Source organism: Hemitrygon akajei, chromosome 4, assembly GCF_048418815.1.
Source record: "Hemitrygon akajei chromosome 4, sHemAka1.3, whole genome shotgun sequence".
NCBI classification, from domain to species: Eukaryota; Metazoa; Chordata; class Chondrichthyes; order Myliobatiformes; family Dasyatidae; genus Hemitrygon; species Hemitrygon akajei.
Window position 1 is genome coordinate 41,909,780 of NC_133127.1, and position 25,930 is coordinate 41,935,709.

The following is a 25,930-nucleotide window of genomic DNA, read 5'->3' on the forward strand; positions in this document are numbered from 1 at the left end:
GAGGAAAGTGGAGCACTTGGAGGAATCTAGCATACGATAACAGGGAGATCTTGGAAGTTTCACACAGACAGCTCTAGAAGTTAGGATCATAGACAGTTTACTGGAGTTGCCAGGCAACAGATCTATCAGCTATGCTATCATATTGCCCTACATTAGTCTTGATAGTGGTTTATTATTTTTTCACGCACCAAGATGCAGTGAAAAGCTTGCCTTTGGTACCATTTATACAGATCAAATTAGTGCACTGAGCTAAAGTAAAGTAAAACAATACCACAAGGTAGAAAAACAATAACGTGCAAGAGGTAGATTTTGAGGCTACGAGCCTATCTTAACGTATAAGAAGTCTTTAAACAGTGGGATTGAAGCTGTCCTTGAGCCTGATGGTACGTGTTTTCAGGCTTTTGCCTAATGGAAGAGGGGAGAAGTGAGAACATTCAGGTTGGATGGAATGCTGATTATGTTGGCTGCTTTACTGAGGCAGCGACAGCATCCATAGAGGGAAGGCTGGATCCTGTGATGCACTGAGCTGTGTCCATAACTTTCTGCAGTATCTTGTGGTCACGTGCAGTGTAGTTGCTATACCAAGCAATTATGCACCAGATAGAAGCCTTCTGTGGTGCATCTATAAACTTAGTTAAAAGTAGTGAGTGATTCAAATTGTGGTCTCAATCTAACAAAGAAGGAACAAATATTTTAAAAAGATTTTAGATCTATAAAAACTGCTCAAGATAAATACAAAATAAAATTGAAAAAAGGCACACTAGGTACCATTGCAGGCACAAAACATACCATTACTGCTGATAGATTTCTTTAACTTCTTATAGAGGGCAGTATACGCTTGTTCCTGTTGATTTGACATTGCACACATCTCTATACGATCTTGTTTTGGTGGCAGTTGCTGCAAGACCTAAAATTACAGACAACACATTGCAGGCAATTAAAAACAATTAATTTAAATAAATAATCTCAGTTTAAAAACACTGGATAATTTCAAATTTAGTAGCTGGCAAACAATTAAAACACCACAATGTCAAAAGGATTTCAGCATTTTTACAATGAAAAGCTAACCTTCATAGCATTTATACACTGTGTACATATCTATGCCTATGACAACAAACATTAACCTGTGAATTACCAGTGTCATTTTGTTAAATTTATGATCAAAATGCTTGTCTGGCTACCTACCAAATGTCTATAAAAATGCATGTTTACATTATTATCCTCATTAATTTTTATTGATCCTGTTACTGACACCGAGATCTTGAACGAAAGGTAGTGCAACAGGCTTACCCTACTGGCTGAATCATAAAATTCAGACAGGGGAGAGACAAATAGGATAAATACAAAACATGCTGGAGGAACTCAGTAGGTCAGGGAGGGGAAAATGAACAGCTGACGTTTTAGGTCAGATCCTTTAACCTGGACTGGTCAATAGGAAGTTGCTCATAGACTAGATTCTGACAGAACCATGTTGTCATCATATGATAGCCTTATTACAGATGCATGTTTCTGCTAATTGCAAACATAATACTGGGTCATTGATGATTGAACACCGGTGATTGAATTTGCACATTCCCATTGACAGAGATCTGGACATTATGTTCTGACATTCTGCATAACATTAAGTGAGGACTAAAATGACACTTAAATGTTTCACAAGCCAGAAACTGAAAGTTTACAGAGATTACAGAGAGAGCTGCTTACCTCACTCTTTACTCTCCTCAAGATAAATGGCTTCATGATTTTCTTAGCATGAACAATCCTCCCTTTCTCAAAAGTGCTTTGTTGCTCCAAGATTTTCTAGTGCAAAATGAAAGTATCAAGTCACAGACTGGTAAATGTGCAGGATTTAATGTTAATCAAGTAAATTTGCTCCTGAATAAAGCCAGAAAAACACATGGAAATCATAATTTCAAAGAAAATTCAAGTAGATAGTCATAGAGCACTACAGCATAGAAACCAATCCTCTGACCAATCTAATCCATGCCAAAATATTATTCTGCCGAGTCCCATTGACCAACACTTAGACCATAGCCTCCATACCCCTCCAAATCCAGGTACTCATCCAATTTTCTCTTACATGATGTGCTACTCTGACATTTACCATAACTTAAAACAAAAAGTTTAGCTATTTCTAAATGCAGACACACTTGGTATTAAGTTACACAAATTAATACAAAAAGAGTGATCAAGATCTAACATACAAGTTAGTGGCTGGAATGGAGACATTAGGTCAATGCTACAAGTTTGACTACAGAATCATGAAGTTCAAAGATGCGAGACTCGCAAGTTGACAGGAGAATACTAAGAAGCCCCAATATGATTTGATCTGGATGACTCGAGTGAATGTGTGAAATGCTTCAAGGTTGCAGTATGACGTGGCTAAATGTGCAGTTATCCACTTTGCTTATCAAAATAGAAAAACACAAAATGATTTCAATGATAGATTAGGAAAACAAAAGATGTAATGATATCTGGTAGCCTTTTTATATCAGTCAGAAAAACAGTATGCACCAAGCAGTTAGAAAGGTTAACCTTTCTGCAAGAGAATTCGAGCAGAGGAACAAGGTGGTTTTGTGGAACTGTACTGGACCTTATCTGGAGTTTGTCTCCTCATCTAAGCAGGGTCTTGCCATGGAGGCAGCAAGAAAATAAAACAGAACGAACCTTGAACGTGGGACTGACATATAGGGAAATATGGGATCTATTAGGCTCATATTCATTAGAAGAATGTTAGGGGATCTCATCGAAGCCTGAAAAATTGCTAACTGGACAAGAGGATGCTTCCACTGGTTGAGAGTTCTGAAACACGGGCCAGAGCTTTATGATACAGGATATACCAGACAGAAAAGAGATTAGGAGCAATTTCTTCACTCAAGAGTCGCAGCTCTGATTTCATTAAAAAGTTCTGTTTCCGTGAAACATCTTTTCACAAAAGTGTATTAAAATATGAGGGATACTAACAGAAATAATATCGTAAAACAGTCAAAAACTTCCATGGAGAGCATTTTGACACGCTGCATCATTGTCTGTTGGGTTGGGGGGGGGGGGGGCTACTGCACAGGATTGAAAGAAGCTAAGAAATTTGTAAAATTAGTTAGCAACACCTTGGGTTCTAGTCTCCATAGTATCCAAGACAGTTTCAAGGAGCAATACCTCAGAAAGACAGGCTCCATTATTAAGGACCCCCATCACCCAGGACATGCCCTCTTCTCATTGTTACTGTCAAGGAGGAGCTACAGAAACCTGAAGGCACACACTCACTGGTTCAGGAACACAATGTTCCCCTCTGCCATCCAATTCTTAAATGAACATTGAACCCATGCACACTACCTAATTTTTAAAAAACATATTTGTTATTGCACTATTTCTAATTTAATTAATATACATTTATATTCACTGCAGTTGATTTACTCATATTTTTCTATATTATCATGTATTGCATTGTACTGCTGCCAGTAAGTTAACAAATTTTATGACATGTGCCGGTGATATTAAACCTGATTCTGATTCAGAGCTTGGAAAAGATGGGTTAATGTGGACTGTCAACTGTGAATTGTGATTGAATTGTCCCTCAGTACAAGAATAACTTCCTTTTACTTGACTAGGTGATGAAGTTGTAGATGAGTACCTGGGAACAGACAGCATTCCTGTTGAAAGTCCTAAAACTTGTTGTGAGAAGCCCCCAGTCTTATTATAGAATTGGGATTATGACTTTAGTGATTTCTGGCAAGGCTGACCTGGTATAGGTCGACATCAAGAGTCGAGCCAAGGCTGAATCACATTCTGGTTCTGTGGGGTGGGGCCTTGTGTTGGGTTTGTGGGTGGCACTTTCTATCAGAGCTGCTGAGCCTCCCGTGTCCTCTCCACACACACCTATTCTTTAGGGCCTGGGTTGCTGTCTTCAGTCGCTTGTAATGCAGTTTCCTTTCGCTTGAAGAAAGATCGTTTTAACCCTGTAATGCCTTACACAGAGTTAATTAATTCCTTGTTCTCTTGATTGTTCTCAAACTGGCTAGTTTCTGCTTGTTCACAGACTTAAAGGCAGCTCAGAAGCTGTAAATAGTTTGCAGCACATTGACTTTTCTGCAGAAGGCTTGACGCTGATGTTTTGGGACCAGGTTGATAGAGGTAACACAATGGACTAGGGCAAGTGATGTGGTCAGTTTTGTGGTTCCTTGCTTAGATGATATCAAGCACCTTTCAGGCGCTGCTGTGGCGTGTTCATCAAGGACATTTATTAACTCTGCGAAATGGTAGTCTTCTTCTGATTTGTCCCTCCAGAAGATGGCTGATCTAGCTATTAGTTCTTGAACATAGCCATTTCCAACTTGTATCAAAGAATATTAAGAGATGATTAATAGTTAATTGGAAAGCTACACATGATAGCATCACATTAGGAATAACAAGTTCAGCAGCTGAGTACAACCCTTTGTTTCAAGGATTATCTTTATCATGATTCATTGATGGAAATCAGCAGACTCCAATTCCAACCTTGGCTAAGAGATCTTCCTGCAGAAATTATAGATGTTTCCGTGCCAGAGAACGACCATTTGATTTGATTTCTTTCCTACCTATGTGTTATTTTCTAGTATCAAAAGTTGGCTCTAGCTCCGTGAAAATGAATCCTGCTCCAGGAAGTTTTGGCTTCACTGAATACAATTAGTATCCTGCTCTTACTGGCCTATTATGTCAATTTTATCAAGGTGTGCCTTCAGTATGATTTTGCAGCATTTTTTTTGAATTGTCAAAAGATCTCTGGTCATGACCAAGCCAGATATGCAGACACAGTAGTTTGAGAAAAATAGACCCAAGACAGAACCAGGAATATATTCATTTCCACTGCAGGTTTATACACAACTTGCCTTGCACAGGAGCACTTAACTTGAAATCTTAATGCTCAGAGTGTAACAGCACAGAAGACATTCAGTCCACGTTCTGAAATTCTTTTAATAAAAACATAAAATACTGAGCAGGTCAGGCCATGTCAGTGAGAAGAGAAATTGAGTTAAAGTTTCAGATCAAAGACTTCATAATTCTTTACTGTATGTCAGCACATTCAACAAATACTGGAAATATGGGGACTTCGTCCACTTAAAATAACAAAGATTCCTTATATTTAGATCCTGTAATAACTGCCTATCTATTCCTTAAATTTCAAAGCAACTGCACAAGTTCTGCAACAGCTGCAGGTTTTCTCTATTAGTCTAAACATAAAGCAAGACTGACTCAAATTCTGACATTGCTACTGTTGGAATAGTGCTCCAATTCCTCAAATTGTTCTTTAAACCATCTCAAACTTACTGTCTTAGATGAAAACATTCTGCGGATTTCACTAGTACTACTGCTGAACATGTTCGGCATGACAAAATTCAAGAGAGACATTAATTCGAGAAGATTATTCTGCAGTGGAGTCCCAGTCAACAGCAAGCGATGTTCAGCCTATTAAAAATACAAACCAAAATATCAGATTGAAGCAGATTAACATCCTCACCCAAAAGGGTCTTTATTCAATTCCTTGGAAAGAACGTTAACAAAAAAAAAGAGAAGAAAAGTGGAACACAATTATTTGAAGAAGTACCAAGGAGCATAAATAATGCTGGTTTGGAATTACAGTGGACTTGCAAAGAAGACGGTGCATTAAAAAGACACTTCAGTAACATAACTTACAACTTACATTGAATGTCATGAGATGCTGGTAACGAATAGAACTCATATTCTTCAGCATGTGTCCTTCATCAAAAACCGCATAATGGAGCTTCAAGCGTCGAAAAAGTCCACGATCATCTGCATTACTGATTGCACAGTTATACCTGTTGATTAATTGAATAATTGAATGAATAAATATACTGAGTTAATGTACAGAGTGATGCAAATAGATTTATTCACAGCACAGGTGCAGAAAAAAAAAAACTTGTTCTAAATCAGTTCGTTTTACTGGATTAGTGTCTTTATATTCCCCCCCCCCCCACTAACAATCAGCACAGCAATATTAAGGTAGAGCCTCACACATGAAAGGTTGAACAAGTTAGGTCTCTATTCATTGGAGCGTAGAAGGTTGAGGGGGGATTTGATCGAGGTATTTAAAATGTTGAGAGGGATAGATAGAGTTGACGTGAATAGGCTGTTTCCATTGAGAGTAGGGGAGATTCAAATGAGAGGACAGGATTTGAGAGTTAGGGGGCAAAAGTTTAAGGGAAACACGAGGGGGTATTTCTTTACTCAGAGAGTGATAGCTGTGTGGAATGAGCTTCCTGTAGAAGTAGTAGAGGCCAGTTTAGTTGTGTCATTTAAGGTAAAATTGGATAGGTATATGGACAGGAAAGGAGTGGAGGGTTATGGGCTGAGTGCGGGTAGGTGGGACTAGGTGAGATTAAGAGTTCGGCACGGACTAGGAGGGCCGGAATGGCCTGTTTCCGTGCTGTGATTGTTATATGGTTATATATGAATGGAAATACATTAGATTTTCGGATGTCAGGTAATATTTAGATGCTTGAGAAATGGACAGAGAAATTACATCAAAATGGGATCATTTTAATTAGCACAAATCCCCAGTATCTAATTGAGATAGAACTCAGAGAGCAATCATTCAAAGGTTTTGCCACGAAGAAACTAGTATTATGGACTGTAAGCAACACACTAATTGCTGGTGGAATGCAGCAGGCCAGGCAGCATCTATAGGGAGAAGCACTGTCAACGTTTCGGGCCGAGACCCTTCGTCCACTCTCTTTAGTGACGTAGAACAAAAACAGCATCAAAATTTATTCTTACATTCTTAAATTTTCCAACAGCCATCTTTATGCATTTCTGTACCTGCCTACACAGACAAGTTTCAACAAACACATCCAGAATTTGGCGATCTTCCCTTTATGTAACATTTAGTTTCTTGCAGTGTCTGTCACGTGTGTATTAAGAATTGCAGAACTTACGTAGTTACTATTACACTGAAGTCCACACATTTGTGAAGGATGTCAGATCTGAGAACTCTCCGCTCTTCTAAAGATCCTAACCACCAAAAATATTAAATCTATATTAATAACTTTAGGATAAGCAAAAACATTAAAAGCTAAAGCTGTAATTGGACCACAAGACAAAGGAGCAGCATGTGATTTAGTGTTGTATGTTCTGTAAGTTACAAGAACTACAAATTAGTCCATTTTGCAGATAAGACATTACACTAAAGTACCAATTGTCAATGCAAAAGGAAAATATAAAGTCTACATTTTTTTCTCTCAGCAATATTTTTTATTGTTTTTTTAAATCAAGAAAGCATAGTACAGAGGTGGTTTGTGCAGTATATAACAAATGTACAATTCACATCTATGAAAGAGATGCATTCATAGTACAATCATGCTTTAGTTGCCTCCCTCCCAATTCCCATCTCTAAGCCATCATTTCATTAGCAAAAAGGGTTAAACAGAACCATTATCCCCACAGAGCTGCATTAGTATAGAGAAGGTGTATTTTCCTAACACATGAACTGTTATATGTTTACACATCTGAGTTTGTAGAATTTTACTGGAGAATACTGGAAGTCAGGGAGTTATGTGCAGAGGAAAGAAAGAAGGGATGAACCTTTAGTTTGGCTGGGAATTCTGAAAATATTCAAGAAAGGGTCCCCACACTTTTTGGAACTTTATGTCCAAATTAAGAACTAAATAATGGATCTTCTCAAGGTATAGTCTGGACATAATGTCCCTAAGCCACTGAGCATGGGTTGGCGGGGCAGCATCCCTCCACCTGAGCAAAGTGCGCCTGGCCAAAGGAGAGGCAAAAGACAGTATGTGATGTTTGGTCGGACTTAGGTGCGTGTCTCCCTCTCCGGAGGTGCCGCAAAGAGCAATCAAAGGGTTAGGTTCCAGATTGTAACTAAGTATTTGGGATAGAGTTTGGAAAACATCTTTCCAGTAATTTTCCAAGTTAGGGCATGTCCAGTACACGTGAATAAGGGAGGCCTCATCCTTTTTGCATTTGTCGCAGCAGGGATTAACATCTGGGTAAATGTGACATAATTTAGTTTTAGACATATGGGCCCTGTGTATGACCTTGAACTGCAACAGGCAGTGGCGGGCACATAAAGAGGTTGAGTTAACTAACTTGAGAACTGAATCCCATGCATCGTCTGACAGTAAAAAATTTAAATCTTGCTCCCAGACATTTTTAATTTTGTCAAGGGGGACTCGCCTCAGAACCGCTAGCTTGTCACAAATAGTAGATATTAGACCCTTGTGCAATGGATTCATTTAGAAAAACATATCAATGACGTTTATGTTGGGTGCCTCAGGGAAGTTTGACAGAAAGGGCTGATTTTGAAGACAGGATATTAGCTTCATGCAGTCTGGTCTATATACACATAAAACACCAATGATGCATCATCTTTGCAGAATATCTTAACCAGTTCAGATTCATAGAAATAAAGCCAGCAGTAGGGCACCCAATGGGGATTTATCAGACTGATTCTTGGTATTAGTGGGGCGATGGGAGCTGTGAAGAGCAAGCATAGGCACTTCTGGGATGAAATACTGAGCAGAGGGCCTATATTCTTCAGAGTTTAAACACAAAGCACAGAATAGTATAGGACAGGAACAGGCCCATTGGCCTATGTTGTCTATACTGACCATGATGCCAAATGAATCAACACATTACCCATATCTTGTCATTCATTTCATGTTCTTATGTCTGTCTCAATGCTTCTTAAACTCTACTATTGTATCTGTGTCCACCACCTCTAAGTCTTCCAGGTATGTACAAGTAAAAAAATTGCTCTGCACATCTTTTAAATTTTCCCTCTATCAACTTAAAGCTATGCTCTCTAGTATTTGACAATTTTATTTTCAGATAAATTCTGGCTACCTGTCCTACCAATGTATCTAATAATTTTTAAACTTCTATCAGATCTCCTCTCAGCCTCCAATACTCCAGAGAAAATCCAACTCCATCTAACTTCCCCCTATACCTAATACGCTAAACCAGGCAGCATCTTGGTGAGCCTCCTCTGTACTCTCTCCAAAGCCTTCACACATTTCCTGTAATGGTGTGACCAGAAATAATCATAATATTCCAAATAGAGTCTAACCAAAAAGTTTTATACCAGTAAAAGAGTTTGTATTGAAGCATACAAAATGAAGCATGCCACTATTAATGTCTCACTTGGACAGGGAAAACAAAGTATGCAGCAAACTTACTGCGGCTTACTTTAAGCAATGTCAAGGCAATATTATATCAAATTTGCCCTACCAAATTTGTTGATAATGAGGAAATGTATACTAAAGGATTATAGTGATACATTTATATCCTATCAGTTCCAAACTTTGAGACACACAAACCTTACCATAATATAGAAGAATCTTTAGATCAGGGCACCATTGCTTAAGCTCTCGGATCCAATTATCTGAAGAAAAAGTAAAAATGTTCATTTATATTTAGTACATGAATGAATCGTTCCTACTTACTTTAGTTAATACATGCTGATGCCTCATTTAAAAGACATTTCCTTAACTAAATAAAAACATTTGTCAATGTCTCCATAATTTCAGGAATAAATTATTGGGAAGATGGCCAGAACTACCTCATGCTCTAAAAGAAAGACAAAAACTAGCAATTTATTGATAGAAAGCCTTTAAAATTGGCATTAAGTTTCAAAATGTTACCTAGGGTAGAGGCTGGTACAATGATAAGATGCGGTCCTTTATCTCCTTCTTGGAAAAGGTAGGCAAGAAATGATATGGCTTGCACGGTTTTCCCCAAGCCCTGAATTGAAGTAAAGCAGTACATTATTGAAACATGAAGGAACTACTTAGTTCAAAGAGAAGTGTTGAGATCCAAGACCAATTTGCATGCAGATCATTTTTATCTATCACATATTTACCATATGCAAAATATTCATTGGGCAAAACCAAAAACACAATTTGCATTTTAAACAGTACAGTAATACAGAGAGAAAGAATCAAAGAAATGCTTTGCCTTTAATCCTCTGAAAATAAAATACTATTTTACAATCTTTGTACATCAGCTAAGAAGGGGTAATAATAGTATTATCTGTAAACTGAGAACACAAGTTAGGATGAAGCAAGGTTGTCATGTTTAAGTCATGTGTTCACTCTACCTTACTAATAAGGCAATATTACATCCAATTTGCAGCACCAAATTGGTTAATTTGATTGTAAGCTCATCGAATGAACTATTGGACCATAATTCAGAAATATATAGTACTGTGCAAAAATTTTCAGGCACATATATAGTGCTCGGGTGCCTAAGACTTTTGCACAGTACTGTATTTGTCAATGTGGAACAGACAGCAAGTTTGTAAATCTGGGAGGAATAAGGGATGTTGGGAATGGCGAGCGTAGAGTTGCACAGATGGCAGAGAAATACCGGAGTGGGGCGCTTGATGGCAGAAACACAGCCTTGAGACACCATGCAAGGTCATTTGATTCCAAACAATTGACCCATATCAGAACTTGTCACGACGTTTGGTTTTTGCAGCAGTAGTACAGTGCAATATATAAAATTACTTCAGTACTATGCAAAAGTTTTAGGCATAAATCTGTGCCCAAGACTTTTGTACAGTACTGTATACTAAAAGATTATAGCTAATCAATCACAGCATATCAGTTCCAAACTATAAGAGGCACACAAACCTTACAACAATACATGAATTCTTTTAGAACAGGGAACCAAAGTATGGAGGTACAAATACAATGAAAAATTTGTTTGCAACATCACAGGCACATACAGTATATTCAGACAGGAACACAGAGTATACAAGTTACACAGGAATTATATAAGACAGAGGAGATTGTGCAAAACAAGATATTAGTGCAAAAAAAAACAAAAGGAGGAAATGGAGACAAGTCTTTGGTTTGGCTTAACATGTTCCCATTTACCATCCATAGGGACAAACTTCAATCCAGTTTATCAATTCACTTTATAGCCTGAAAAGTAGCCCTTAAATAGGAGTTAAGGTGACATACCCAAGTTGCTGAATGACAAGCTTGGTATTGAGTCACAGAAATGAAAGCAGAAACATCGAGCCAGCACACTCCTCTTTCAATATAAAAATGGAGGTTTATTAATTTTTCCATATAAGCACAATCAAGAAAACAAGTTAAAGAACAGACAGATAAAATGTGCAAAGAATACCAAATTATTAGCACCTTGCCAGAGGATGAACAAACATGGGTCATCAAATGTAATGGGAAACATCACAAAAATAAATCCTTGCACTTACCATTTCATCTGCTAATATTCCATTCACCCGGTGTTTATTCAGTAAAGCCAACCAATTTAATCCAATTATTTGATATGGTTTAAGCTCCAAACTACAGAAAACAGACATCAACACGAAGTATGAACACTTCAAAAGTTAACTGCTTGAATATGTCATAAACTTTGAATAAATGTTTCATTTGCTTTCTGTAGCTTTTTCACTGAGGTCTTTTTGGGGAACCAATATCTCTTTTGCATGAAGGACTGGCAGTTCAGTGTTCTAGGGCTCCAATGTTTTAGACATAACAGAGGGGGAAGTATTAGACAGGGAGTGGTATTAAAGAGGGAGGGGAAGCATTACTTGTCATGCCAGTGCTCAGACAGGCCAGACAAGAGGGTTGGTCTACTGAAACGGTATGGGTGGAACTGATAAATAAGAAAGGGATGACCATGTTAATGGAATTATATAACAGATCCCCCAAGAGTCAGTGAGATTTAGAGGAACAAATTTATAGAGAAAGCTTGATAGTTGCAAGAAAAGTAAGGTTGTGATAGTAAGTAATTTTAAATTCCTACACATTGACTCGGACTCTCATACTGTATAACGAATAGATGGAATAGTTTATCAAGTGCCTTTAGGAAAGTTTCTTTAATCAATATGAATAAGTCCCGTTAAGAGAGATTGTTTCTCTTATTAGGAAACGAGATAGGGCAGGTGACGTTAGTGTATGCAGGGGAATACTTTGGATCTAGTGATTGTAATTCTATTACTTTCAAAATAATTATGAAGGATAGGACTGGTTTTCAGGTTCAGATTCTGAATTGAAAAAATGCTAATTTTGACAGAATCAGAAAAGATCTGGCAGGTCTGGATTGGGATAGGTTGTTTTTGGGAATAGATAATTGGTGACAGGGAGCTCTTCACAAATGAAACATTGAGTACATAGTTTGCACATTCTGTTAGAGTAAAAAGTAAAGCAATTAGGTTTAATGAACAAAGGCTTTGAGGTATATTGAAGCCTTGGTTAAGAAGAAAAAGGAGATGCATAGTGGACACAGACAGCAAGAAACAAAGGAGGTGCTTGAGAAGTATAAGAAACACAACAGAGCGCTTAGGAGGGAAATCACAAAGACAAAAAGGCATGAGGTTGCTCTGGCAGACAAAGTGAAGGAGAATTCCAAGGGCTTCTACCCTTGACTGGTCCACTTGAAGAACAGTGTGGTCACCTATTTGAGCCAAAAGAGATGGGAGATGGACAGAGTCTGAAGATCTGAGGCAAAACAGTAGTGAGTTTATGGACCATATCTGGATTACAAAGTGCTCGTCTCTTTGAGGCAAATTAGGGTGAATAGGTCCTCAGGGCTTGACAAAATGTCCTTTAGGACCTTGTAGGAAGCTAGTGCAGAAATTGCAGGGACCATGGCAGAGGTGCTTAAAATGTCATTTAGTGCTTTGCTAGACTATGTCATTTGACAGTTGAGAAGCAACTGCTTTGGCAGAGGGGCGCTGGTGGAGGACTTCAAATTAAATGTAAACCAGATCACTGTATGGATGACACAGCTCCTTTCATGGAGAATATCAACCAAAGCGGTTCTTTAACAATAAACTATTTGTTTACTTGGATTTAAATTTTGCTATTGCTGGCAAAGTGTGATTTAAAATTGTATCACTAAATCTATAGGGCAGTCCTCTAAGAACTCTGCTACCATACTTGTGAATTTTATGTAACATATAATCAGCATAATCAGTATGTTCTGATTTAAAGGAGGAAGATAAAATTAACATATTTCATGAAGACCCTAGTGAGGCTGAAGAGGTTAAGCCCAGAATTATCTTTAAGTGTGGTTGGTTCTACCAGGAAAGTAACAGTAGTTTGTATGGGTAGATAAATGAGAATTATTCTTTACTTCTCAAAACATAACCATGAGCTTCTATTTTGAGGAAAAGGAACAAAGAAATATCGTATAATCTAAACTGTAAAAAAAACTATTGCTATTTAAAAAATTCTGCTCAATCACTGTAAAAGTACATGCATCCTCCAGAGGGCGATCTTATTACAGTTGAAGGGAAGAGGCTGAGAAAGATTGCTATCTCATACCTTTAAGAAACACTTTATCTATTATTTATACTATGTCAGATATAAGAGCACAATGACTAGCAGTATTTTGTTGATATTTGTTTACTTTTGATTTTAAGGTATAAAAACTTTGTTCTTCAGGTGGAGATGGACAGTGCTATTTGTAGAATCTTAAAACTTGATTCCTTTGAGCTGCACTTCAAGTGAACAAAAGGAATTAAAAACATGAATTTTAAGCATATATAATTATTTCTGAAATCAAAAGATAACAATTACCGGCTGCAATAGGTTCTGCTAGGTTTTCCTAATATATTTGCTAATTATTTGGCATTCATTAACAATTTATTTTTCATCCTCTTCCAGGTTGAAGAAGAGGGCGGGGAACATCATAAAGGACTCCTCCCATCCTGTTTGATCTGCTTCCGTCTGGTAGGCACTTCAGATCCCTCCAGACTAAGACTAATAGGCACTGGAGAAGTTTTTTCCCTACTGCGGTCACTTTGCTGAACAGTTAACTGCCGGTTAACTGTCGGCTAACTATTACTTGGATTGCACTACCTGTATGTATAATCTATATTTTCATTTATATTTATCATTATTATTGTTATGAGCAGAGAGACAACATCTGCCGGAAGTAAATTCCTTGTATGTGCATAGGTACTTGGCGATTAAAGTCTGATTCTGATTATGGTTTTTCCTATCATCATGTTCTAGTGTGACATTCTTTTGAGGCTACAGCTTCTCTTTTGAGATCTTAACTAAATCCAAGTAGTTTATCTTAAAGGCATATAGTTGTAAATTTTGCTCTGGTGTTTTATGTGGTGACAAGGCAACTGCAGTGATCATATTCTTGTTTGCTGAACTCTGATCACACAAATTTAACTGCTACTTTGCATTACCTCCCTGTGATTCAAGAATATACCCAATATAAATAGTGTAAAGAATTCAAAAGTGAACTGTTGAGCAGTTTATCCACTCCCTCCAGCTCCCTTATAAACGACAAATCTAGATTTATCAAATATCTTATCAATCAAATTAATAGGAATCAGGAGCTTACATTCACAAAATTATGAATGCCCCAAAATATTTCAGAACTTTACAGAAACACAAGAGATTTTGCAAATGCTGGAAATCTTGAACAGCACACACAAAATGGTGTTGAAACTCAGCTGGTTAAGTAGCCTCTATTGGGGGAAATGAAAAATCAATGTTTTGGACCAAGAGCTTTGATCGAGATAGTAGCACCAAAGCAAATTTCATGTGTAGCACCAAAAAAACCCCCACATATCAATGACTTGCAGCCAATTCATTTGAAATTGGTAAGGTGCATCTCAGACAGTCAATATTTGTACTAATACTTTTCAACATTAGGACATACAAAATATTTACAGCCAAGAACAATGGCGGAACTACTAATGATGTAAGAGTGAAGAGATATTTTTTTAAAAACGGATCAATTGATATGTACATAATGAAATCCATTTAATTCTTTAAATTCCTTTTTACAGATTGGAGATGATACAAATGCAAGTTTCAAAACAAAGTAAGATACATTAATAAAATTTGCAGTCATAGTACCATCTCTTTTGTTAGATAGATAGATAGATAGATAGATAGATAGATACTTTATTCATCCCCATGGGGAAATTCAACATTTTTTTCCAATGTCCCATACACTTGTTGTAGCAAAAACTCATTACATACAATACTTAACTCAGTAATAATATGATATGCATCTAAATCACTAACTCAAAAAGCATTTATAATAGCTTTAAAAAAAAAAAAAAAAGTTCTTAAGTCCTGGCAGTTGAATTGTAAAGCCTAATGGCATTGGGGAGTATTGACCTTACTTAGCAACTTACTTACCTTTTGTTAAGGATAGCTGGCTGTTCAATGGTCCTGTGACATCCCCCGTCCTCTGTTATTTCTGTCACTTGCTTTTCTAACCTTTGGGAAATTTCTGCACACCTGTTCATAAGTAAAAGAACCACTTCCCGCTCCTTGATTACTGTTTTGCAGTTCCATATCAGGTCTTCAGACAAACCATGAGGCTTGTCAAACTTTTTAAACTGCAAGATTATAAAACACATGATATCATTAGTAATGCTAAGAATTTTGCTAAAGTACTAGAAGAATCTTTTTGTTTCACTGATCTTTATATTCAGCAAGAAAGGAGATACTCTCTGGTGTTTTAATAACTCAAGTCGTTGTGATCATCATTATGGGTATACCTCTTCTTTAAGCAATAATGTCAGGTCCTAACATTTTTATTCACCTGTACCACATCGCACTTGGCTCTGTGATAACGTACCAAATTCTGCATCAGAACAGTGCATGTTTAGGTCTTACTCAAGTCAGGAGAATAAAATCTAGCTGATGCCCTACTGCTTGAAGTGCTTCAATGCTTTATGTGCCTTTTAAAACATTAAACCAAAGTCCTACCATGCATTAAATTTATTGTAAAAGGTGGTAACACTCATTTCAAGACATATCCAACTGTAGTGTAAACAGTTTGTACAAGTTCTGTATAAACCCTAAACTAGGCCATTGCTTCGTGGTTCCTTATTGTCATTTCCTCAAAAATAGAACAATGCACCTTGGTATTATTCTCACGAGTTGATTTATCCTGTAATAAATAGAGAAGTTGACATTTGCAGCACAAAACAGTGGTTGCTGCAGTACATAAATGTTCCTGATTGAAACGAGCACTGTGCTCTCATCCTTTAGAGCTCCGGCTTTACTTGGGACATCCTACTAAGCAGCTTTCAAACCCGCCCAACTTTCAAATGAATACATTCTGGTTTCACAAGAACAAAAGGTTCTGAGCTGCAGCAGAACTTTAATAACACAGCTGCAGTCATGATGTGAACATGTACATAAGTGCATATGAAATATAATACAAAACAAGACAAGAACAGTTCCAAAAAGCTTAATCTATTTAGAAGCACAAACAAATTACGCAACAAAATGGCTCCTGCTAAATTTGCATTCAAAATTTCCCTGTTCCCGCAAAGTTAATCTCACATAAAAATTCAACCATGAATTTGATGTGTAAACTCCTAATGTGTTCCGATGCTAAAAAAAGGAATAAGAGGGGAAAGCTAATAAGTAATGAATATTTTTCTTTCTTGCTGCTAAAGTGGAGAATTTTCATGTGCCTTCAGTAATAACTCTAATCAAATCTATTTAACATTTAGAGGGGAGTTTCTGGATAACAAAAAGCACTTGCCTTAGCTGATAGTGATAGTGAAGTATTAGGATGAGCACTGCAATATGCACTCCTGCACTTCCCACCCTTAAAATGGGAATGGCTAGCAGGGAATACAAAAATGCTCTACAAGCTACTTTAGTGCACAATTGACGGAGTTGCCTTAAATCGTAGCTATTTTATTTAAGTTCTTATTATGGAGAATAAAGCTGGTATTTTAAAAATAACAAAATTTACCTTTACTTAGAAACAAAGTATATTTGTAAGCAACTGCAGTTAGCACATCAGACTGAAAGAGGTTGAATGACCCTCCCCCTTTCTGGAAGGTTCTACAATTTTGCAAATTCTTGAAAAGTTGTGGTTTATTTTACAGTATGCTTGAAAATATAATATTTGCACCTTGCACCTTCTATCAGCAGAGCCCGACTATTTTAGGAGCTGTCACACACAATTACCAACTTAAAATCTTATATTTGCTTATTCTATAGAAGACAAATCAATTGGCATATACAAAATTTGAAAAGGATATAAGGTACTCATTATGAATGTGACCAACTTAGATGCCACAGTGCTTATCATTATAATGTACATGAGTTTCCTTTAGTTTTATTGAGGGTTATTTCTTTGGGATAATAGTTATTAAATAACTATTCCTGATTTTATTTGGTGTCAAAAATACAGACAGTAAGACATTACATAATTTCTTATGGCAATGAACAGACAGTAAACTAAATATTTAGAAAGTTTCTACTTCTTTCTCATACTCATGATGAACTTCGTCATGTTGAAATCAGTTCAAAAAGGCAATTGGCAAAAGGTTATCCAAATAAACCTTTTGTCCACTGGTATCAGATGAAATGATTCTGGAAACCGTAGTTAGCCATAGTTTTCTACATATCAACAACTTGTGTACCTGCAGCCTGTCTGATCATTTGGAGACAATTATGAATCCAAATGAAGACAATCTTGACAACAATGGAATTGATTTCAAAGAATTCAAAGGAAAAAATCAGCATGGATTAATTGATATAACTGATGAACACCATCATTTTTATGATCACTTCCTCTTATCAGAAGTCTAATTCATTCACTCCATCTGCCTTTCAGTTCAGGGACAATTAATAATCAAACACACGTGGGAGTATGGCCACAACAATGCCAGGCTGGATGAGGAAGGCAGATTTCCTACAATGGACATTACTAATCCAGAGAGGTTTTTAATAACAATTCAATAGCTTCCTGATTAACATAACTTATATTACTGCAATTAATTTATTAAACTGAATTTAACAGTTAATGTCTTTGGAGGTAAGGCACTATTTCCCTCTGCTAGCTTTGGTCACCTTGGACAAGGTATAGCACCTGCTTAGACCCCAATAAGGGTCATGTGAAGCCACGGGAACAGGTGCTGGATGGTCGTAGGAGCAGCTGGAGCATATCACATGTCAGAAAGCAGCAATGGCAAACCCTTCTGTCGAAAAAATTGCCATGAGCAATCATGGTTATGGAAAGACCATGATCACCTATGTCATACAGCATGGCACATAATGAACAAACAAATATCTTTGGATCAATAATTTAGGTCTCTGGGCATTAGAGCAGTAATATAATAATACAAAATATAATTGTATTTTTAAGAAAGTTTAAATGCTTAAAATTTACAGTTTATTACTTAATTAAAAATACACAATTTTAATTGAAGAAAGCGTGAACTAATTTACAATTCAACGGCTGTAATTGAGCCATAATCCAACTTCACATTTTTGCACAAGAGCCAACCAGCTGCCCTTGGCAATTTCCACATTTATCATCTACAAGGAAAAAAGGTAAGAGTAAACTTGCTCAGCCTGTCTTACCATTACACTATTTCAAATACAAACTACAGAGTATTCAACATAAACGAGTTACAGGAGCAGTGAGACAGCAGCTCTAAATGCTGTACTGCTATGCTGCCCTCTAGGGTTTGTGGTGAGAATGTTGCTTGTAATTTAAATAAAGTGAAGAGCACTGAGTAACTACAAGCTTTTTTTGTGGGACCAAGGAGACTGGCAAGACTTGCATTTTATTACTCATTTAATTGGCCTTGAAAGTAATAAGGTACAGTCCTTTTGGAATATGGAAAGAAGGGAAGGCATCTCTGGTGGTGACGTCACCCTGGAGTTCAAAGACATGGCAGAAGATTATCCATTAAACATGGAGGCTAGTAAGTAGAAGCTGAAGATGAGAGGAAGTCTTTCATGATTTGCTGGGGAAAGGATGAGTGCAAGTATAGCAATAGACAAATTGAGGATCCTGTTGCTTACCACGGAGTGACATCTTTGGAAAAATAACATGAAAAAAATGGAGAGAATCTGGGAAAATGGATTTAAATCCCTCACCAGCAGCATAATGGGAGGAAGTGCAATATAGCTTAGGTTTTCAACTCATTGGATTTTAGTTCCATTGCCAATATCATGAAAAAAAATATTTTTAAAGTGCTGAAAATCTTTAAACGTAACAAAGGATGGAATACTCTCCACATCCTCTACCAATAACCCTCAAGATGCTTGGCACTATGCAGTGCAAAGCAGCTCACTTGGTTGGCACCCTTCTACCAATCAAAATATTCATTTCCTCTAACACTAGCACACAATGCACACCGTGAACAACATTTTCTACAATCAAGCACACGGACAGAAAATGCATAGGACTTGCAGGATCCTCTCCAAGTGACACACTATCCTAACTTGGAAATAAGTTATCAGTCTTTTGTTGTCTCTGCGTCCATTTCTTGGAACTTCCATCAGCAGAAGAAGAGCAGCTCATCACTATCTTCAAGAACAATTTGATGAGTAATAAAGGCCACCCTTGACAGCAACACCTGGTCCCCCCCAAAAATTAAAATAATACATTTAGTTGTTCAGTACTCATCTGAGCTTTGTTCATTTTCAAATTCTGTATTACATTTAGTTTCCTTATCTAGTTCACCAATATTCTTCTGGAAAAGAAATCTTCCACCTTCTCTCTTCTCGTCTTAATGGAGCTCATTAATGTGATTGACTCAACAGGCACTTGAAATGACTTCACAAGACACACAGTAGTGTCCATTTAGTAAAAGACAATAAACATTGACTTTTCAACCAATACAAAACATAGCAAACAATGCATAAGAATTCACAGCTCCTGCACATAGGTAATAAATTCCCACATACCAGTTACACAACGTTGAATACGCCACACTGATAACACTTGGAATCTTTAAAAAAAATGCAAGGTTGAAATCAACTGATAAATGAACCCCATTCAGATCTTATTGTTCATTCTTTTATACCCTTCCACCCCAAAGAGATCAAAGCAGATTTGTTGGTTTCCCTATTGTTTCAAATTTATAAGTAGTATTTCAGGAATAGCTCTGAACTCACATTAACATTGATTATTAATAGTAAAAAGCAAACACAAAATATCTCAATTATATCCAATAAGTAATAAACAACTTGTGAATAAAATAGAAATTGTCAAAATTTAATTCACATAATTAATGATCATTCCCAAAGACACAAGAAACGTGCACATCATTTTTGCTTAGATGAACAATAGATAAGAATAGGCTTTGCACAGAGGAGCTCTGAATATTCTTTGGTGTCAACAACTGCTAAACACTAAGCAATAACCATGTTAACGCACAAAAGGTATGTTGCAACTTCACATACTAAAAAAGCTGGGTAAGGCCACTAACTTTGAAATCAAACAGAGCCGGTAGATTTTGCAAATGGGGTGTTTACAATATTGGAACCATCAAAGGAAAAACTTAGGTTGAAACAAGTCTGAAACAAACTGCTCAGCATGTGATTTCTACTTTACACAGAGCTTAAGGGACATTTTCAATTGAAATGTCTATAGAAGTGCGCTAAATGTTTGCTGTGTGAAACAGAAGTATAAACTACTGGACTTCTTTTAAAATTAGTCAGAAAAAGAATAAATTAATGTTCAGCATTACAGCATGCTTTTGATGGCTGAATTATACACTATGTGACATTACTGCTTTGCATTGTCTCAGATGAATTCAAAAGAATGTACCCCAAAGGCTGAATTGCCATCACAAGGCAAAAAGGCTACTCACCATCAAAATACTATCCTCTGAAAGCTGACACCTTAAATATTTTTATAAAAGCTGCAAAGTAACTGTAAGAAAGCTCTTCTTAATCAAATAATTAATATTCTAACAAAATAAACTAGAATGGATCTCAAACCATGGTGTTGCCCAAAGGAATTTCCTATTCTTATCATTTTCAAAATTCTTTAAACAATGCTCCATTACTTTTTTTTAGAAGATGAAACAGCAAAAATTGGCTGAGAAGTAACTTGTATCCAAATACAAACTCTTTTATCTAGCTGTCACAAAATTCAAGATTCTATAGCACCAGAATGATTCACAGAATTATGAGCCAATCTGCTTCGATTATAAAAGTAAAAACACATCAGTTTGTAAAGCATGGACATATAACACTTATTCTAAATGTTACTGGCTCAGGATGATCCCAGGATTTGAAACTACTGTAATCACAAAAGGCTATGCAGTAAAGGTCAATATGCTCAATAAATGCTGCTTGTGCATGCTTCTAGGATTATTAAATAAAATAATCTCACCAGTGCCTCCCAACTGTTGAATGGCCGGAGTTCAATGATCTTCTGAGCTTTTTTCAAAGAACACTGAGGTATGAGAGTAAGCTCATCAACTGTAGCCTCTTGCAGGAAACTGATAATTTTAGTCCGATATTCATCTTCCACTTCTTCACCTCCACTACTGTAGTCTTCATCAAGCGAACTCTCACCACCAGAAGCAATGGACGCATCTTCAGAATCACTACTTTCCCTCCGAATTATTCTGCTACCTTTTTGTCCTTTGTCGTGCTTTTTACTTTTAACATTCTGTTCTTTTCTTGTTTCAGTTTCTTTCAATTGAACTGATCTCTCTTTTGGCTGTGTTTTAAGATTTGAAATGGCGTCTTTTCCATTTAGGTTTTCAGGTTCTGGCACACAAGGCACTTCATCTACTTACATAAAGAAATAAATTTCAGTTTGAGTGGTTATTGTAGAGGGAAAGTCTACAATAGAATGAAGTGTCACCTCCAAATTTTTAAAGAAACTCTTCATTTGGAGTACTGTCTTAAGGAAACCCAAGATAAAAATGTCAATATCATTCCATGATTAAGCTGACAAGAACAAAAGTTTTATTAAAATATAGAGATTAAACAAGAGGAAGAGGAGGCCATCTGCCTGTTCAGGTTGTACTATCATTTATTGTAATGATGACTGATTGCCCACTTCAGTGCCCTGTTGCAGCCTTCTTCTCATATTCCTTGTATATTATAATGCTGAAGGGATCATCTATCTACTTGAGTAAATGTTTTGACATGGCCTCCACTGCCATCTGTGACAGAGAAAATTCAGCAGATTCAACCACCTCTGGTTGAATTACTCCCTATCTGCTCTCAATCACATTCCTCAATTCCTGATGCTATCACCACTAGTTCTGCACTGTTCCATCATTAAAAACATCCTCCCTGTATCTAGTCAGTCACATTAGTAAAACTTTATAGGTTAATGAGATCCCTTCCCATTCTTCAGTGAATATACACTAATCAACCCACTCTCTTCTTATACATTAACCCTGCTGCACTACGTACATGGCAAGAGCACCCTTCCTCTGACAGGGGGACAAGAACTCTAAATGCGGTCTCACCAAAGAACTGAACAGATGCAGGACCAATCATTGTAATTAAAAATCATATTAATATACTTTGATTATACTTTATAGTGCACATATTTTATCCCATTTCTAGTGGATATGGCAAACCCAATTCCCCAAAATTGCTCAAAAATTAGAGACAGTTTGAAGCTGTCAAAGCTGATTAGAACTCTTCTTCATTGCTATTTTACCAAAATAATTTAGCACCATGAAAGGCAAAGTCACTCAAGTTGAGATTTTCATTCTAATTTAAATATATGACCACAGAGCACAATTGAGTACCACGATAGTTTAGCAATCAGTGCGACACTATTGCAGCTCAGAGCGTTCCGGAGTTCAATTCCAGCTCCGTTTTGTAACGAGTCTCTGTATGTTCTCCCCATGGAATGTGTAGGTTTTCTCCAGGTCCTCTGGTTTCTTCCCACAGTCCAAAGACATACTGGGTAGTTAATTGATCACTGTAAATGGTCCTGTGATTAGGTTAGCGTTAATCAAGTTTGTTATTGGCTGCTGGGGTACAGTAGCTCGAAGGACCACTCTATGCTGGGATGGAAGGAGGGTAGAAGGTATGAATGGATGTATAAACAGATAATTACATAATATATAAAAATAATTCTGAAATAATCCTGAATAAATTAGAACTTAATAGTTAATTTCTACCTTACAAAACATGCTTTCAACTGCTATGGAATATTGTGCACTTGATGCAATTTCTCCTCAAAGTAATTTCTTTGAGGAAAATGTACTCCACCTTGGATGATCTTGAAGCACGAACTCACCTAAGCACAGCATACTGTAATTTAACTGCTTGAAAGTGTAGAAGAAAATATTCTACATTTGCATAATTTCATTTTGAGTTTTATTTTCGTAAACCCTTTCAGCTGACTTTAAGTAAAAGAACAAAAATATAACTAACCTGAATCTTGATTGGCAAACACCTGCAAAGCTTCTAAGGCCTCCCAATAGGACCAGTCATGTTCTTTCAAGACCTCTCTAAGCTCCTAATAAAGAAAGGAATGAATTGCAGAGGCAACAATTATAAAATGAAGTATTTTATTCTGAAGCTACATTCAATTATGCTTATGCAATTATGTAGATTGTGATGATCAATTTCTCTCACAATGTATTCGAGGGTACTGCATAGTTACAGTGCAATAACCCTTAGGTTAACAGTGTACCGGAAACATCAACACATAAATTAGAATATTCAATACAGGTATTTAGTATCCATATATAAATAACAAGCATGTTTTAGAATGAACCATGCATAAAATTATCCATTAGCATTGTTTGAGGCCTTATTCCATTTTTGGAATATAAATTCTGTAAGTTATTAATTGCTGAAAGATGAATGCTTGTGATTTTTTATTATTTTATATTTAAGATAAAATAAGTAATTATTTCCTCTCTCGGCCCAATAACCACACACAGGTCTCAAGGACTGAAAGTGATTGAGGCATAAATAAGAAAAAATATATTTACTCTGTGACTAAATTGCCTTATTGGTATGAATAAAATCAAACCGAGAAATCAATGAAATAAAATTTTCAGTGTCAACTGTATTTCAGATGAGGTGTAAAATGGGACTTCTAATTTAGATTTTTGTAATCTAATTTTCTCTTGAAAGTGAGTTTAAGGAAGTCTGGAATAGGATTTGGTTTAAAGTATTCAAAATGATACAACATGGCAAATGATCACTATTCCCTGAGCAGATAAAAATAGGAAGTATTGGAAGAACTCTCAAATCTGTCTATATACAAGGAAGCAAACTAGAAAAATATCTAAAAATATCAAAACATAATCTAATGCAAGTGTTTTTACTCTATTTAACTGCATAACTCACTGCTGTTCCTAAAATTCCATATGGCTGTCATTCAAACACAACTTTTCATATAATAGTATTGAAACCAATTAAGAGATCTTCAAAACAACAAAAAATTATAGCCTGCTGACATCAACTCCTCCATCACGGAAATATAACACAAGAGTGGTTCATAGAAAATTTGAAATTGAAATCTTGCCAACGTGTTGAATTCAAAAACAGAAAAATGTCTTTAAGACATAGTGACCTATTCAGAAAAAAATTATTTTACAAATCCTTGTATCAATATGAAGGATCACTTTCGGTTTCAGAGGGCCATAAAGCTGACAACAGCTGCACAACTTGCCCCAAATGCACAATAAACATGGTCAGTGTCAGCTCCCCATTTTATCCAGGAAGTCATTGAAAGTTTTCACAGATTTGTAAAGCACAACATGCCCTTCAGTCACCTCTTCCATCTGTGTCTCCTCTTCTTCCACAATATGGCTACTCTCATCGATATTCATAGCATCAGGTTGGAGGCTACACATCATATTCTGTCTAGGTAGCCTCCAACCTGATTGCATGAATATTGATTCCTCCTTCTGGTAGTTTATTTTCTTTTTCCCACCTCTTCTATTCCCCACTATGTCTCCTTACCTGCCTATCACCTCCCCCTGGTGCCCCAACTCCTTCCTTTTCTCCCACAATCCACTTTCCTCTCCTCTCAGACTCCTTTTCTCAAGCCCTATACGTTTCTTTCCCTCCTGACTTCACTCATCACCTCCCTTCCCCCTTCCTTTTTATTCTGGTGTCTTCCCCCTTCCTTCTGGACCTGTAGGGCCTCAGCACAAAACCTTGAGTATTTGTTCCTTTTCATAGATGTTGCCTGACCTGCCGAGTTCCTCCAGTATTTTGTGAGTATTACCTGAAGTCTATACAAATAACGTCCTTTGCTCTCTGCTCTGTACCCTGCCTATAAATGCTACACTGCCTGGTACCCTCACTCAGACATATATACAATTTGATCCATATATACATCCACTATTAATATAAAACAATTATGTACAAAAGAATTAAGTGTAATTTGCCTGTCACCTTAGTTGAAAAATTTGCTTCACAATGACAATACACCCTGGCCTTTCTCAATTTCCTCTTGTTTTGATGACATAGATATGGCTGCATTCAATTCTCACACACAGGGACACCGAGGACCAAAAACCAATAATATGCAATGGAACCCAGTGTCAGTGTGAACTTCTGTCAACTTCATCAGCAGTGTATTGTAAACTCCTTTCAAATCATCTGCAAGCTAGGCATTTCAATGTCCCCCATCACCTTAAAACTAATCTGTTGCTCACAACTGTTGTGATCTAATAACATCTTGCTACACATTAAGTTTTTGTGTAAAGTCAGCAGAATTGCAAATCAATTGAAACTGTAAAAACCGATTTCACAAATAGTTATTAAAACAACCATCTCAGTCTTTCAGACTATTTCTGACTAGGAATGCAACCCAATCAACTAATTTTGAAATAGTTCAAATCTATCTCTTAAAAGTAAATGACGCCTACAATAATTTTTGGATGAAGATTAACTTACCTCTTTATCTAAATCTGGAAACTTATTGTGAAGCTTTCTCAGTAGAGAGTCTTTTCTTTCATAATCTTCTATGGAGTCTTGTGACGCGAGCTAAGTTAAATGGAAAGACATTACACATATTGTCCCATAAGTATCAAAGCTGGACATGTTAATATAATCAATAATGGTTCTGAGACACACAAAACTATCTATATTCTTACTTTATTCCTGCATAGCAACATCTCCAATGTTTAAAGATTCATGTAAACACTCAAGTACAACATTACTCTTTATCCCAAAAAGCAATCACAACTTTTCTCTCTCTC

At 36.7% G+C, this 25,930-nt stretch overlaps 1 protein-coding gene across 4 annotated transcripts in view; it reads right to left on the minus strand.

The window, feature by feature from the left end:
* Positions 1–25,930, minus strand: part of LOC140726279 (SWI/SNF-related matrix-associated actin-dependent regulator of chromatin subfamily A containing DEAD/H box 1-like) — a 64,745-nt gene that overhangs the window by 11,059 nt on the left and 27,756 nt on the right. For 2 of the 4 annotated variants that reach the window (XM_073042455.1, XM_073042453.1), the window contains exons 6-17: positions 25,626–25,715; positions 23,139–23,223; positions 21,121–21,524; positions 15,153–15,355; positions 11,231–11,321; positions 9,651–9,750; positions 9,332–9,391; positions 6,930–7,005; positions 5,678–5,813; positions 5,305–5,442; positions 1,705–1,800; positions 790–907 (exon numbers count right to left, since the gene is read on the minus strand). In XM_073042455.1, coding sequence (XP_072898556.1) covers positions 790–907; positions 1,705–1,800; positions 5,305–5,442; positions 5,678–5,813; positions 6,930–7,005; positions 9,332–9,391; positions 9,651–9,750; positions 11,231–11,321; positions 15,153–15,355; positions 21,121–21,524; positions 23,139–23,223; positions 25,626–25,715 — 1,597 coding nt within the window. Of the gene's footprint in view, positions 1–789; positions 908–1,704; positions 1,801–5,304; positions 5,443–5,677; positions 5,814–6,929; positions 7,006–9,331; positions 9,392–9,650; positions 9,751–11,230; positions 11,322–15,152; positions 15,356–21,120; positions 21,528–23,138; positions 23,224–25,625; positions 25,716–25,930 lie in introns of all 4 variants that reach the window. The other 2 variants (XM_073042454.1, XM_073042452.1) reach the window with 1 other exon arrangement.